Source organism: Danio rerio, chromosome 15, assembly GCF_052040795.2.
Source record: "Danio rerio strain M-AB ecotype USA chromosome 15, GRCz13ab, whole genome shotgun sequence".
Classification (NCBI taxonomy): Eukaryota; Metazoa; Chordata; class Actinopteri; order Cypriniformes; family Danionidae; genus Danio; species Danio rerio.
The window spans coordinates 30,491,133-30,505,906 of NC_141035.1; the positions used below are offsets into that span (position 1 = coordinate 30,491,133).

Here is a 14,774-nt window from a genome sequence, read left to right on the forward strand (position 1 = left end):
TGCATTGCTCTCTGGGGTTTTGTGCTCAAAGCACCCGCTGACTGCCTGGAGCTCAGAGTCAGATGTGCGCATAGTCTACACTGCAGCCCATGACAGAGTGTGTGTGTTTGTATGCGTGTGTGGTCACGTGATGTGCGTTTTCAGCAGTATAGTGTGAAAGGAGGGCTTTTCAGAAATGCTAAATAAAACGCCATTGTAGACGTGAATCGTTTTCATTCTAAAATGCCATTTTAAAACTAAGGCGTATTAGTGTTAATGGGGCCGTATGTATTTTTTGCGAGCAGGTTGCTGCTGCGACAGGGCGGAGGATTAGCATCATGATGTCTATCAGCCATCGACGATAGACGATAGCATCATCCATCGACCCAACCCTAATTCCCACCTCAGACATCTTGAATGTGGCATTAGACCATACTCTGAAATAGGAGCTAACTTAATCCCATCAACGGGTAAACTAAAATAATTTCTAGTCCCTGAAGTGCAAACCCCCTAAAAGGGAGCACTTTTGCCAATACGTATATGAACTACGAAAATGCCTCTTAAGGATCAATTTTAATCATTAATTTAAAACAGGATGTATTTCAAGCAAAGAAACCGTTTAACATACTTGATGAACTAAGATCCCTCAAGCCCTCCCAGAAATCTAAGCATGACTCTGTTGAAGAAAGGAGTTTATATATGTGGACATTATGCACAAAGAAAAACGTCAGACCTGACTCAGTGCAGGTCACGTTAGGATGAGCCACTCAAGGAAATGACAAGTGTGGAAGATAATGGTGCGAGCGGCTCACCAAAAAGGCATTCATCTTTGTTGCTTTTGTAAGGCAGGGCAAGCCAAGGTCAGCAGCTGAGTGAAGCTTCGTTGCGAGTAGGCGGATTCACAAAACAGCAGACTGGACAAGAGGCCACGTGTCGCTGGCAGGATTAACAATGGTCATTTCACAGAGGAGCAGCCCTTTCTCTTCTACGTTTGTCACGAACCCCCACAAAACCCTCTAGCCACTTAGGGCCTGCCCTCTCCTTGACATTTGACCCCTGACTGCTCACAGGTGCTGGCCTACGTGCATACAACACGCACATATTCAGGTCTCTGACACCAGAAAGAATGAGGTGCAGAAACCTTTCTCCATGGCCCCAAACACCCTCAAGTCTCTACCCATGACCTACCTCTTTCACCTTCTCGAATGCTAGGAGAAAAATGAGAGCAGCTCATGTTAGGAAACACTTTCAATTTGTCTCTGGGTAATATGCGAGGTATTGCATTAAAGACAAATAGCATCCCCTTTCGTTTCCTTTATCACTGTCAAGGCAATTAATAGGCCAAGGACCCTTTTACTGGGTTAGCAGACAGAGGGCAAGGCAAGAAGCTCTCATGGAGAAGGCCAACACGTCCTACAGTTTCTCATCAACACCATCAGAATGCATAGAGGTGAGGGGATTCATTTTTTAGACATGATTTATCTATCATCTATTATTGTACAGATAGTCATTATGGGTTTATACTGTACTAAATGAGAGTTAGAAGCAGGTCAAAACAACATATGTGAATGTTGTTCACATTTCTGAAGAATGTTAATTTTTTTACGGAATCAATCTAGTTTTGATGGAAACATTGTATGTGGAAACTTTTTTTGTTTTTGTCTTGCGTTTACATTACTTTTACATCTGAATAGCCAAAATTACAAGTTTCAGTCTTTTAAATGCGATTAATCGCGAAAAAAAAAAAAAAAGTGCAACTAATTCGTAATTCGATTTTTTTTAAACTATTGACAGCACTAGTTTAGAAATATTCAGAAATTAAAAACAAATTTTTCTCTAGAGCAAACAGTAGTGACTTATGGTTTTAGTTATCCACTGGTGCCTTTGTGATGTTTTCTTTTATGGTGTAACAGCTGCAAACAACTCTGAAATTGTACTTTACTGTTGCTAGCTACTATATTGATTGTCACTGGAAATACTTTTAGTTGACTTTTTAGCAAGACACTCATATGGCTGTCTGTGGTGCTTTTTTCAATAGTATCTGGATGCAGCCTTTATAATGCAAGCTGAGATTGCATCTCTCAGAGACGCAATATCAAACGCAATGCACTCAATGAAGCTAGTGACGTCACTGTGATGGGTAGGGTTAGGGCTGGGGTTAGCCCATTCAAAAGCATTGCATGCAGCTCATATTGCATCTGCATTGAGTCTGCAGCCAGACTTTAAAAGCAAAATATTCCAATATTGCACACAGACGGCAGTCACGCATTTGCTATGGGTGGGGGAAATTCTATATAATCTATATATATATATATATATATATATATATATATATATATATATATATATATATATATATATATATATATATATATATATTTCATATCGCAGCCTTTTGCAATTAGCTAATCGCAACATTTAAATTGCAATTGCGATTCGATTTCAATTATTTGCACAGCCCTAGTGTGTGATATTGTTCACTTGCAATATTGAATCTTTAGATTCTTTAACCTATAGAATGATTTATACATTTTTCATTAACATTACAGTTACTGTCAGTGAAGTAAATGGAATTTTAGCAGCAAAAACCACCATCAAATGGTAAAATGTAATAAATGAACACAGTGGACATGAAAACTTCACAATTTTCTGAAATTTTATCAAGCTTTTGATAAAAACATATAAGCAGTCATTTTTCAATTTGATGATCAATATTGTATTTATCCCTCGCACTGTTTTCTTACTCCTTTCTTATCTTATATAAAGGCTTTTATAAAAACACTTCAGTTTAAATTTGGTGTCATAGTGGACACAATAAAAAGATGTTAAAAAAGAAGCCCTGTCAGTGTAAAAATGTGTTTTATTCATACCTAGGGACATTATTCAGTGTCAGCTATGAACAAAATATTACCTATTTTTCATTAGCGGAGTTAGTCAAGGACATCGTCAAACCTGTATTCATTTCTCTGTATCACTGTCCATAAGGCATTATTATATCATGACAACTAAACAAAAGCACTGCCGTGCTTGTCTCCATGATGCTTTTCAGTGCTTTGTAACTGCTTATGTTGGAGAAAAATACATGAAGAGTTGTCAGGATCTTCCTCATTTTTTTGCACAAATTTGATTTCGAGGAAGTGGACGTTTGCGTGTAAGTGTGTGTAACAAAACGATAAGAGAGGCTGGATCTGATACAGGATGATAAAACACTTTGCTGATGTCGGGGTGGATTTTTGCATTTCACAGGGGAGGAATTGGATGTTATCTGTGTCAGGGGAACATTTTTCCCCTGGAGGCTGCCCTGGGGCCAGAGCCTTTCCCTGCTCACCCACAGACACACTGCTAATCTCTCTGTATTACTCAACAACATGCGGACAGTTTTGTGAAAAATAAACAAATGGCAATGCAATGTAAATTTCACTGCATATAAAATAGGCCATTGTAAAATAAAAAAATAAAAAAATAAATAAATATATATATAAATGTTTCCATCCCCTTTTTTTATCAGAAAATATAGGCAATATATTTTGGTGTATTTAAACAAGTTTTGTAATACCTAACATCTAACATTTTTAAGAACAAAAAGATATGTGTAAATTCAAAACAGTTTATGTGAAAAAAACACAAAATTTTAACAAAATTGTTGATTTTTTTCATGCTTCTCTTGATTTTTTCTGTTTCTCAAAATTTTATTCAATCTTTTCCTCCAACAAATAATTTTTTTTGTTAAATTAGTACCAGTTTTGGCTTTGAAACTGAATAATCTAATGTATAAGCACACATATATTATTGTAAAAAGCATCCCATAGAAAATATTAATTTAATAGAAATATCTGAAAGGGGTGTAAGATCTGTGTCAGGGCTATGATTGGTCAACAATGCAAAATGCATTGTTCAAAACATACAAACTTCCATACAACAACTATAAATTAATTTAGCGCTGGAAACATTAACGGCTGCTCAAAGCAGTTAGGCTGGGCCAAAGGGCAGGTGAGGTTTGGGTCTGTGAGCGTATGTGAGGTGGATTGAAGGACAGAGAGAGAGACTCAGGTCTCCTTGGCTGTGTGCCTTTCAGCTACCCAAGCCTGATCTCTGACGGCTGCCCGGCTACTTTACATGTCTCATTTGAATATATTGATTGGGCCATCTGTAAGCCATTTATCTCTTTCAAAGAACCGTTAGAACAAGCCACCCCTCCTTCCTTCCCGCCCACCCTGTGTCTCCTCTCACATTTACACACGTACACGCACGAATGCTTGCACACACACACACACACACACACACACACACACACACACACACACACACACACACACACACACACACACACACACGCACACATACGCATGCATGGACACATGCCTCCCCCACCTTTAGATACACACAAGTGAACACATATGTGCATCTAAACAAAGCCACAACTCCAACCTGCTAATGTACAGATGACAATAATAGAGACACAATATGCAAAAAAAATCCATACATAACAGCTGACAGGAGCTTTATCTACTCAAAACTGTCATTCATGGGTCTCTGAGTGGAGTTTTCCCTTAGAACAGACTGATGTAGGACCATGGACAGCAATGCTAACGCCGGACTCACCTCAGCAACATGCAGGACAAAGTCAGGTCACTCTGTGGCAGTCTTAGTAATTCCTCCTCCTGACTCCAAGGCAGCTTTTTTTCTGATATCTGGAATAACAAGCAGTGGCGTTGATATTCAACTAAACCTACTTAGAACTATTATCTTAGTTAGTTAAAAATTTATATTAAATAAAATTAACTTTTGAGATTAAAATTTAAAAACTTAAAGGTGAATTAAATCAGTAAAATAACGGAAAATTTTTACATACTAAAAGTAAATAGTATAGTACTGAAACAAGAGGTGTGAGTAAACAGTGAGTAAATTTTAATATTTGAGTAAACTGTCCCTTTAGTGCTGTGACTGTGTGAAAATTTTAACATTTCAGAGCATTGCAGAGTATTGCTGATTATTCATTATCTGTAGCTGAATAGTGAATACCTGAAAACTATAATTCACTTTAATCTTTATTATATTTTATTTATATATGCTTGCAATTTATATATATATATAGATATATATATATATATAGATTATATATATATATATATATATATATATATATATATATATATATATATATATATATATATATATATATATATAGATTATATATATAGAGAGAGATTCACTCCTCTACAAAATCCCCCTCAATCAATCCAAATAAACCTGTTTAATCATCTGGTGAAACTGTATTCGCGCTATATATATTACATAAATACAAATTATCTTAATGTCAGACTTTTCCAATATCGCACATCCCTAATTCAAGTATACAGGTATTTGTTAAACTAATTTCCATGACGTTTTTCTGTTTTTCCAAAACTTTTCCAGGCATGGAAAATGCTTTGTCAAAATTCCATGACTTTTCCAGGTTTTACATGACTGTATCTATGAACCCTGCAGATGGATAGAATGTGACCAGATTACTTAAAACTACTTATTAATAAACAAAAAATAAATAGCTTTTATCTTATCTACTAAAGACTGAAATCTCAGATTTGTATCATTCAAAAATACTAAAAACGTAAAATTAAATCAGCAATAAAGTACTGTAAGTGTATAAACACAAGTTCACATCAACATCAGACTTTAGTTCTATTAAAGGGTCATTTGAAATCAGGGGCAATAAAAACTAATAAGAATTATAGCAAACTATAAACTGCAAACAATAACAAAAAAGACATTTTAAAATGGTGTGCAAGCTCTAAAATTCTGTAATATCGTGTCAAAAGTACAATCGGTTATAGCTCTAGATGTTGTATTAATGATCATTATTGTTGATAAATGAATACACAAACACGTTTATGTGATGTTGAAACGGCACAAACACTATCTGGCTAATATACTCAGACAAAACGTGTTGCTCTGTGAGATAACATTGTAGCAGTGCAGCATACCGAGTGTTGTGTCCATTGTAATCACTGAAGCTGCGACAATAATCTTACGGTGCTGTTTAACGAGATAATTGACCACTACCAGTGCGAAAAATGCAACGAGCGCTCCTAAACGTTAGCATTTTCAGCGGTTACTAATCTAAATGATCTGATTGGCTACTTTGTTCAAAAGCTCAACAAGTGGGCGTGTGATTGGTTAAAAGGGTCAGCGTTGTGCAAAACGAAATTTGTTAAGCAATTTGTTATTTTTAAAGGGGTAGTTCATTTTTTTAACACCAGAGAAGGTATTTTGGAAAACATTTATTGACATCCATGAGAAAAAACTATGAAAGTTGGAGGTTACAGGTTTCAGGTTTTAAGTTGTAGTTGTTCAAGTTGTGTTTCGTGTTTTTTCCCCCCACATTTTTAAGCATTTTAGCATTTTGTAGGTTTTAAGATTTAAAAAAAAGTATAAAGAAGAGCTCTCTGTTTTTGTTTTTGTTTTGTTTTTTGCATAGGTGAAGCCTGCTAAGCCTTATATTTAATAATATTGTATTATATTATTTTATATACCTTCACAACTTTCATAACATTATACAGCAAATGGAGTGAAAGGCAAGGTTGAACCATCCCATTGTACAGAGGTGCAGGGACCCATCTGCAAGCAGCTGATATTATTTTGCGATACCCAAGCTCAGTGAATAAAGCAATTGTATCAATTTGCCTATCTAAGCCATGTGAAAACCTCTTGTTACAGCGGACTAGACACCAGACATTCTGTTCTGGCTTATTTTGGCCTGTCTATGCTTCTACATCATCCCCATGTGCAGTGGAATCGGCTGATACAGCATTATCCCGACTGGCCAGATGCCATTTCCATGCACACACATTGGGAGGATCTGGTCTCATCAGGTGATGTTGGTGATGGCAACAATCATGGTGGTTTCTCACAGTGTCATTTGAATTTTTACGAGTCAAGCAGAGCTGACGGTGACCTTTCTGTGGTGCGTAAGTGCAGGCCCAGCAGATGGTGGAAAATTGGACGGACTGTCTGGGCCATACGGAGCATATGCAGTGAGTTTGTGGAGTCTCTGCGTAGCATGGCAGAACCCGGGACGTGGACGGCCGCCCGGTGAGACTGGCACAGCTTGCTGACATTGGCACGGTGCAAAGGTACAGCACGCCACCCTCCGAGCACCTCTCTTCCTTCTTATCCCTCGTTCAAACACAACCCCAATAGACTGAACAAAACGAAGAGGTACTTAACCCTGTGCTAATCACATTTAGAGAGACAATGAGACTGAGAGCTTGTTCATAGCTGGGACTTTAATCTAGGTTAACCTGAGGACTGGAATTCGCAGTGCGTTGTAACAAACCCAGTCCAATTTGGTGTAGGTGATTAAAATCAAGCCAGTATGTTCAACTGTATGGTGCAGAGAGTATGAGGCAATAACTTTTAAATTACTATTTTTGATGGTTTGATATTTTTAATAGTAGGTTTGTATTGTAAAATGTAATTAAAATAACTGTTGTCTATTTTATTATATTTTAAAATATATTTTGAATTTTATTCCAAATGATATAGTCATAGCTCAGTTGGAGGTTTACATTTTTTGTTGTAAACCTCCTAACCATCTCTAATCATTTTTTTTGACATCTCTAAAATATCATTAAACTTATCTAGTTTTTAAACAGGCTTTAATATGTTGGTCCTTTATATTTTATTATTATATTTTTTCTCCTCATACCTATTTTATTTGGAACGATAAAAATATTACATATAAAAATAAAACTCTTTTTTTTTAAATAACTTTTTATATAAACAGCTTTTGGCTGCACAGTGGCGCAGTGGGTAGCATGTTCGCCTCACAGCAAGAAAGTTGCTGGTTCAATCCTCGGCTGGGTCAGTTGACATTTCTGTGTGGAGTTTGCATGTTCTCCCTGTGTTCGCATGGGTTTCCTTCAGGTGCTGCAGTGCTGTGCAGGTGAATTTGGATATATGGATGTTTTCCAGTGATGGATTGCAGCTAGAAGGGTATCCGCTGCATAAAACATATGCTGGATAAGTTGGCGGTTCATTCCACTGTGCTGACCCCAGATTAATAAAGGGACTATGTGGAAAAGAATGAATGAATGAATGATAAACAGCTTTTAGATGACTGTGGTGTCTCTTTCTCATATGAAAAATGTATGCATTAGTTTTCTTTTCCAGTTCTCCCCAAAGAATATGCCCATGCTTTTGGTGCAACAACTGATTATGTTATACCTTTAGTGAAATCTGGCCCTAAAGGTTCTTTAGATTCTTTTATTTCTTACAACACAAACTTTTTGTTGACCAAAGTTCTATGTCAGCTCAGTTATTAATAGTTCTCGGATCTCTTTACCTGCTTGCAGAGGTTTTTGGAATAATACCTTTGGTGACATAGATTGTGAAATAGGCATGGGTCGGTATAAGATTCTGACTGTATGATAACCTTAAATAAAAATATCACGGGTTCACTGTATCATGGTATTGTGATTATTGTTCTAAAGTATATTCTTTTTAAATGTCTGGGCAAATAAACAAAAAAAAAGTTCCCTTTTGGAAACAATATATTTGATTTTTTGAAAGATTTGAAACATTTTGGAACAGTAAACATGTCAGGCTAAATAATGAATATGAATAATTGTCTTCTGCTGTCTTCATTTGTTTCAAAAACACAGATTTCTTTACAATTCAAAACAGCATGTTTGGATATCTTTTCTGTAGGAGATACTGTTAATACTGATAATTTTTTACAAAATTATCAAAAATTACTGTGGTGTGTCCAAATCATACTAAATTGTACCAATTCATATAAATGAACTACTATAATTGTCTAATAGAGAAAAATAGTTATGAATTGCCATGAGGTTTTGTTGGATTCTGCATGTGCTGACCAACATGTTTTAAAGTCACTACTGTCTGAGCTGTTTTTTAAACATATCAACGCTATTGACACTGGATAGTTTTGTGTTGTTAAAATTTTCCTAATTGAACCACACCTTTAGATTATAATTTCAAAATTCAAAATGTGTTGCAGATGAAACTGAGCAATATAACCCCTTTGCATTGTATGATATATGCTAAAGGAGGTAGCTGTGTCCATTCCTGTTGTCATGGCAACCATTTGAGTGACAGCTGCTCTGACTGCTGTGTTCATACAGCCAACTTTAGATCTGCAAGCATCTTATTGTACTGTGTCCTTCTTCCCCATCACTCTGCATCACCAGTGCTCTGTCTTACTCCCAGATAGCATTCCTTTTTTTCTTTCTTTTCACCCCCCCCCCCCCCCCCTTCAGATGTCAGCATCTGTACACAATTCCTGCGCTGCAAATCCTTCAACTGGATGGATGAACGTCCACAGCCCATTCATCATCGCTCTTATCCCCTGCCCTCACCGCTGTTTTTACATCATTCTGTAGTCAACTTGACAAGTGATGTCCCAGTCTCTTTTCTCTCTTTTTTCTCTTCCTCTTTGCCTTCTCCCCACCCTCTGTCCATATCTCTGTCCATTCCTTTCCCATCTCCACCCTGCACCACTGGGACCAGTGCGGCACCGTCCGCTCAGGCCGTAAAAGCCCTATAAAAAGCTAACACGCTGAAGAAAGGGTAATGATGAAATTTAACTGCTTGCCTTGGCGCACCTGGGGTCCGGTGTGGCCCGGGGCCTTAAATCGCTTCCCCCTTCACTGCCACCGGAGGGCCCAGTGCACTGAACCAGAACTGCCCCGCCGAGGTCAATGCCACTGCAGAGAGGGAGAGTTATTTCGTTTTAAAGATGTGATATAGATTTTGTGGGATCTCATTTGAGGCTGAATAAAAGAGCTGGCCAGAGGAAGTTTGAAATATGGTGGAGGAGAGAATCTCCCAGAGAAGGACAGCAACTATGGTGCTGTTTAACCTGCAGTGGCCCAGTTGATCCCAGCCTTGCATGCTGGGAACTGTTCTTTGTACATGGGTTACTCAATTAGCTGGATTTGGTTATTGAAGATTTGACATGATTCAGGATCGTTTCGTTTTTCAAAACTCATACGAGAGTTGTTGTCATAGCAACAGTTCTGGTAGCTCAAACCTGCTTGGGTGCAGGCTTATTTCTTATAAACAAAATTAGATCGGGTGATACTGAAAGTATGTACTGAATTCTGATATTTGCGCACAGTATTAGTTATATACACTTTGAAAAATTGTAAAATAGTTTTTAAAAAGTTATATAAATAAAATTTCGAATGCACTTCGAAATAAAAGTGCAAAGACTTTTATTAATATGGATTTTTTTAGATACAAACGTGTACCATTTTAAGGCAAACGCTTTAATTTGTGTATGATAATAGTCATGCACAATATTCCATTGTTTTTTAAGGAATAATAATCATGTAGTCATGCACATGTTTTGACAGCTAATATGACAGTGATTTGATGCTTCGTAAAAGTTGCAGACATCTTTACCGAAATCAAAGCTTCTTTGATGCAAAAGTATTTTAAACAGCCAGTTATTCCTTACACCAGTGGTCTCAAACTCAATACCTGGAAGGCTGCAGCTCTGCAGACTTTAGCTCCAACCCCTTCCAATTAATGCCTGCTTAATAGTCTCTTGTAGTCAGCCTGATTATTTGCATCAGCTGTGTTTGATTAAGGTTGTAGCAAAAATGTGTAGAGCTGTGGCCCTCCAGGAATCAAGTTTGAGACGTATGCCTTACACCGATTAAGAATCTTGAATAGGCCTATAAAAGAAAATCCGCTCTAAATGTAAAACTAAATAAATTGCTAAGTACTCGACACATGAAAGTGTAAAGCCTACAGCTCACAAAAAATGTGTAAAGTTATTGCGTATAATATTTAACAAACCATTTACTATGAATTTTATGTAATTTTGCTCACATGGATGATTGAATATCAATCAGATGATGTCATTTCTGTCAGACGTCAGCCAATTGTTGGATTGCTGATCATGATTTCGAGGATTGATAAATTTGTCCTTCACAACACACTCATCAATCTCAGATCAGTTCATACAGATATTTTAATCTGATTCGTAAACTTGTTTGAAGAACCAAATTAGTCAGAGATCAGTTATCAAGATTAAAAAAGATCCGGGATCTTTCAAATCATCTTAGATCATTTAAACAAGGTATGAAGAACGGACCCCTGATCTTTAGTGTTAAATGAGGATGATTGTTTGAAAGTGGAGCTTACAATGACTCATTATTTAGAGTTTAAGAGAGGTGACTTTTGTACTATGCAAAAAAAGTCACATACTTTTAGGTCACCAAAGGATTTTCCACTATTTATGACAAAAATATTCCAAGGCATTAGTGGGCGTTGCTATGGATGTTCTGATATAAATGAAACTGATGCTTGCTCTGACGCTTGATCCCCCCTGAAGGACATCAAAAGATGAAGGGGAGGTCTGCCCTTTATTGGTTAAGAAATAGTTAGCTCTGATCTGTATCTTAAATAATGTTAATAATAAAAACAATAGATAACTTCATTATACATTTAACCACCCCTATAATGGTTTATACAATTGTAAACGGATTGGCTTGAAACCAGCAAATCTAGAACACCCACAGACAGTGTAAGTGTTCACAAAACCGGTTTCATTAAAAACGACATTCGTAGATGTCTGTAAATCTAGATGCATAGTTTGTATTTTATTATTAAACGCCTCATACATGGAAGTTAAAAAGTAAAATAAAAATATATGTGCAATCTCTCATGGTCATACATTAATAGGTGCAGGAAAGCAAATCTACAACCGTTCACTTAATATTATAAATTTCATTTAGAAAAACTCAATGTCCTTCAAATACATTAGATGTAATTGACTTAAATATATTAATTTGGTTTATAAGGCATATTTCTGAACATAACCGGAAAACTTGAACCCCCCAATCGTCAATGTGTAATTCGCACCCTGTTTAAATAATAACATGCTGCACTCATTCTCATACACAAAAATGTGCTATCGCTTTCAATCAAAAATCCACTTGAATTTTTACAATTAAACAGCTTTTTGAGAGCAATGATTTTACTCATAGATGTCTGATCTCAACAGACTGAAAATAGGAAATGAAATTAAGGTTTCTACTTGTATTCATTCATTCATTTTTGCTAAAACATACCCATATACATGTTTAACTAAAACAAAATAATGTTTGTATGAAAGCATGTATTTATGTATTTATGCATGTATCTTTATCTCGGTTCCAAAGATGGAAAAAAGTAATCTCATGAAATCATACAGGTAAGCAACATGTCTTTTTCCAAGAAAATTTATCAAGAGCAACACAAAATTTTTGAAAACCTACATATATTTATTTCTTTTGCCTTATGTTACTGTAAAACCATTGCAAAACACACACCAAAGTCATCCTTATGCAGCATGTTTTGTATTGTTTATTACTATTTAAAAGCAGTACAAATCAAGTTGACCCAAAGGCCCAGTCTCTTAACCCTCACACTTCCCTCTAACTCACCATTTCTCGCATTCAAGGGAAGGGGTAGGGTGTCTTGATTCCTTTTTGTTGGAGGCATAGAGGTAGGGTGAAGTACCAGCCTCAAAACAAAGATTTTTTTGGACCACACTACAAATGATAACGTATGAGATATTTCCCTGAATATTGGACTACAGTGATGTTACCCATATGCATGCTTTGTCTCATGCATGCATTGGATACTGTTTACCATGGTGCACTAAGATTTATAATTAATTTTAAATCCCTTACTTCTCATTGTGTGTTGTATACTAGGGTAGGTTGGTCTGCTTTGTCCATTCGTAGGCTCAAGCATTGGCATATCTTTGTTTACAAATCTATATTGGGTTTACTCCCATCATATCTCCAGAATTACATTTGTAAAAAACCTGTCCTTAGCTATGGCCTTGGGTCACAGGATATTTATTTACTATCTGTTCCTAAAGTCTGGACTGAGATGGGGAAAAAAGGCTTTTAAATACGCAGCACCTTTTGCATGGAATACTCTACAAACAAAGCTGCAGTTTAAAGAATTGATTTCACTAAATGCTTCCAAAAAGAGTATAAATGATTTGGAAATTATAACACAGAGGCTTTTAGATGTTTTGAATAGTTTGTTTGTCAATGTGTGATTCATGTTAACTGTTAATTATTTTTTGTTTGTTGTCTGTTAGACCCATGTGACTTGATACTGCCTAATCTTGGCAAGGACGCTCTTATAAAAAAGATTTTTAATCTCAATGTGTTTTTCCTGGTAAAATAAATGTTATAATAATAATAACAACAACAGCTAGAGCGGCAACATGGCTGTTAAACAGAGCATGGAGACCCACAAATGTACAAAATTTGGCTATAATATGATTTTTTACAACAAACAAGTCTGTTTTATTTCGCTACCGATAGATCCTTATCATAATCGCTGCATGATAGTCCCACAACATATTTTTTTTAAATTCTGATATTCATTGACTTAATAAAATTGGCCACTTTGTCCAAAAAGTCTAGTTTTCTCTTTGTGGTTAAGCTCATGAATATGAGCACTGTGTACGTACGCAGAACAAATTTGTGGCTCTTGCAACTTGATCCACTGTAAAGGGATGCAGAAGATGTGTTAGTCATTCCAAAAGGCACAAGCACAGTGACGTTCATCAGATTACTCACAGTTTTAATGTACTGTTTTTGGACTTCAATTTTTTTTTTAGCTTAGAAAACATATGGGCCTCCTGGTTACCCTCTTATTACTGGTGGATCATGTAGAAGATGACATTTCTGAGAGCCATATTTTCAATCCTTTTTCTATAAATTCTGTTTCAAGGACCAACCGGGAAGGGATACATGTGTAGGCATTGTGGCAGGTGTATAAAACAGAATTGGGATTGGGGCTAAATGATTAAAATAGAAAACACTCAAACGCCTTTAAACCAGTCAGCCATCATAATAAATAAGCAACATTTAACTAAACACTAAAAGCAAATAACTTTTTTGTTATAAAAGATAGCTTTCACTCTCACATACTTTTGCAATTTTACATACATATAACATTGCTGTTAAAGAGAGAAAAAAAACATCATGCATTATTAATAGCAAGAAAGCTGACAAGGCCAAATCATTAATACAGTCATACACTGGCTCGATCTGTCCATCTCAGCCTGCCTGGCACAGTCAGGGTGTCCGGGCATGAGTATTTTCAGTTCAGTGACCGGCTGGCTCATGCCCAGAGAGTTGAGATCCTGCCCAGGGCTCCGCCTCCCACCTGTCCCTGCCTACTGCACAGGCCTTTCTCTCTCCTTCAGTCCAGAGCCTCCTGGCCCGCCAGCGTGGAAAATCACCCTTTGATGGGCCGGCAGGGCTGGCAAAGGAAGAGCCATACTGCTGAGCTACACACACACACACACACACACACACACACACACACACACACACACACACACACACACACACACACACACACACACACACACATACGTGTTTTGCTATACTTGTGAGGGCCATGACCCAGTAGCATGCTGTGAGGACCCCCCTTTCTGTTAATGCTAGGAAAATAAAAAAAATAGTAGTGCCACTAGAGGGGAGCAGACAAACAGAATATCACTTTAAATCTTCAAAAACACCATGTTCACAAAAGTGGTGAGGTCAGCTGGGTGTTGTGAGGACCGGACTGTTACTAGGCAGATTTCAGTTCTCCGGTTATGGGTAGCCATTTTTAAAAGTGATCTGAGAAGCTGATTTTAGTCCAAATAACACTTTTAACCACTGAATTAATTAGTTTGACTATAATTTAATTACTCAAACAGTTCAAAATGCTGATACATTAAGCTAATAACCTGCTGATTTTATGATTGG

At 36.8% G+C, this 14,774-nt stretch overlaps 2 protein-coding genes across 10 annotated transcripts in view; both read right to left on the reverse strand.

The window, feature by feature from the left end:
- The window catches only part of lhx1a (LIM homeobox 1a), a 74,985-nt gene extending 68,892 nt beyond the window's left edge, over positions 1–6,093 (reverse strand). Inside the window, exons 1-2 of the mRNA XM_087282410.1 lie at positions 5,961–6,093; positions 4,582–4,670 (exon numbers count right to left, since the gene is read on the reverse strand). Of these exons, the coding sequence (XP_087138536.1) occupies positions 4,582–4,592 (11 nt within the window). The 5' untranslated portion in view covers positions 4,593–4,670; positions 5,961–6,093. The remainder of the gene's footprint in view (positions 1–4,581; positions 4,671–5,960) is intronic.
- Positions 6,094–9,592: 3,499 nt separating this feature from the next.
- Positions 9,593–14,774, reverse strand: part of LOC147833695 (uncharacterized) — a 185,009-nt gene continuing 179,827 nt past the window's right edge. For 4 of the 9 annotated variants that reach the window (XR_015944989.1, XR_015944991.1, XR_015944992.1 and 1 more), the window contains one exon: positions 12,257–14,308. The gene's annotated coding sequence lies outside the window, so the exon portion shown is untranslated. Of the gene's footprint in view, positions 9,705–11,586; positions 14,309–14,774 lie in introns of those variants that run through there. The other 5 variants (XR_015944993.1, XR_015944995.1, XR_015944994.1 and 2 more) reach the window with 5 other exon arrangements.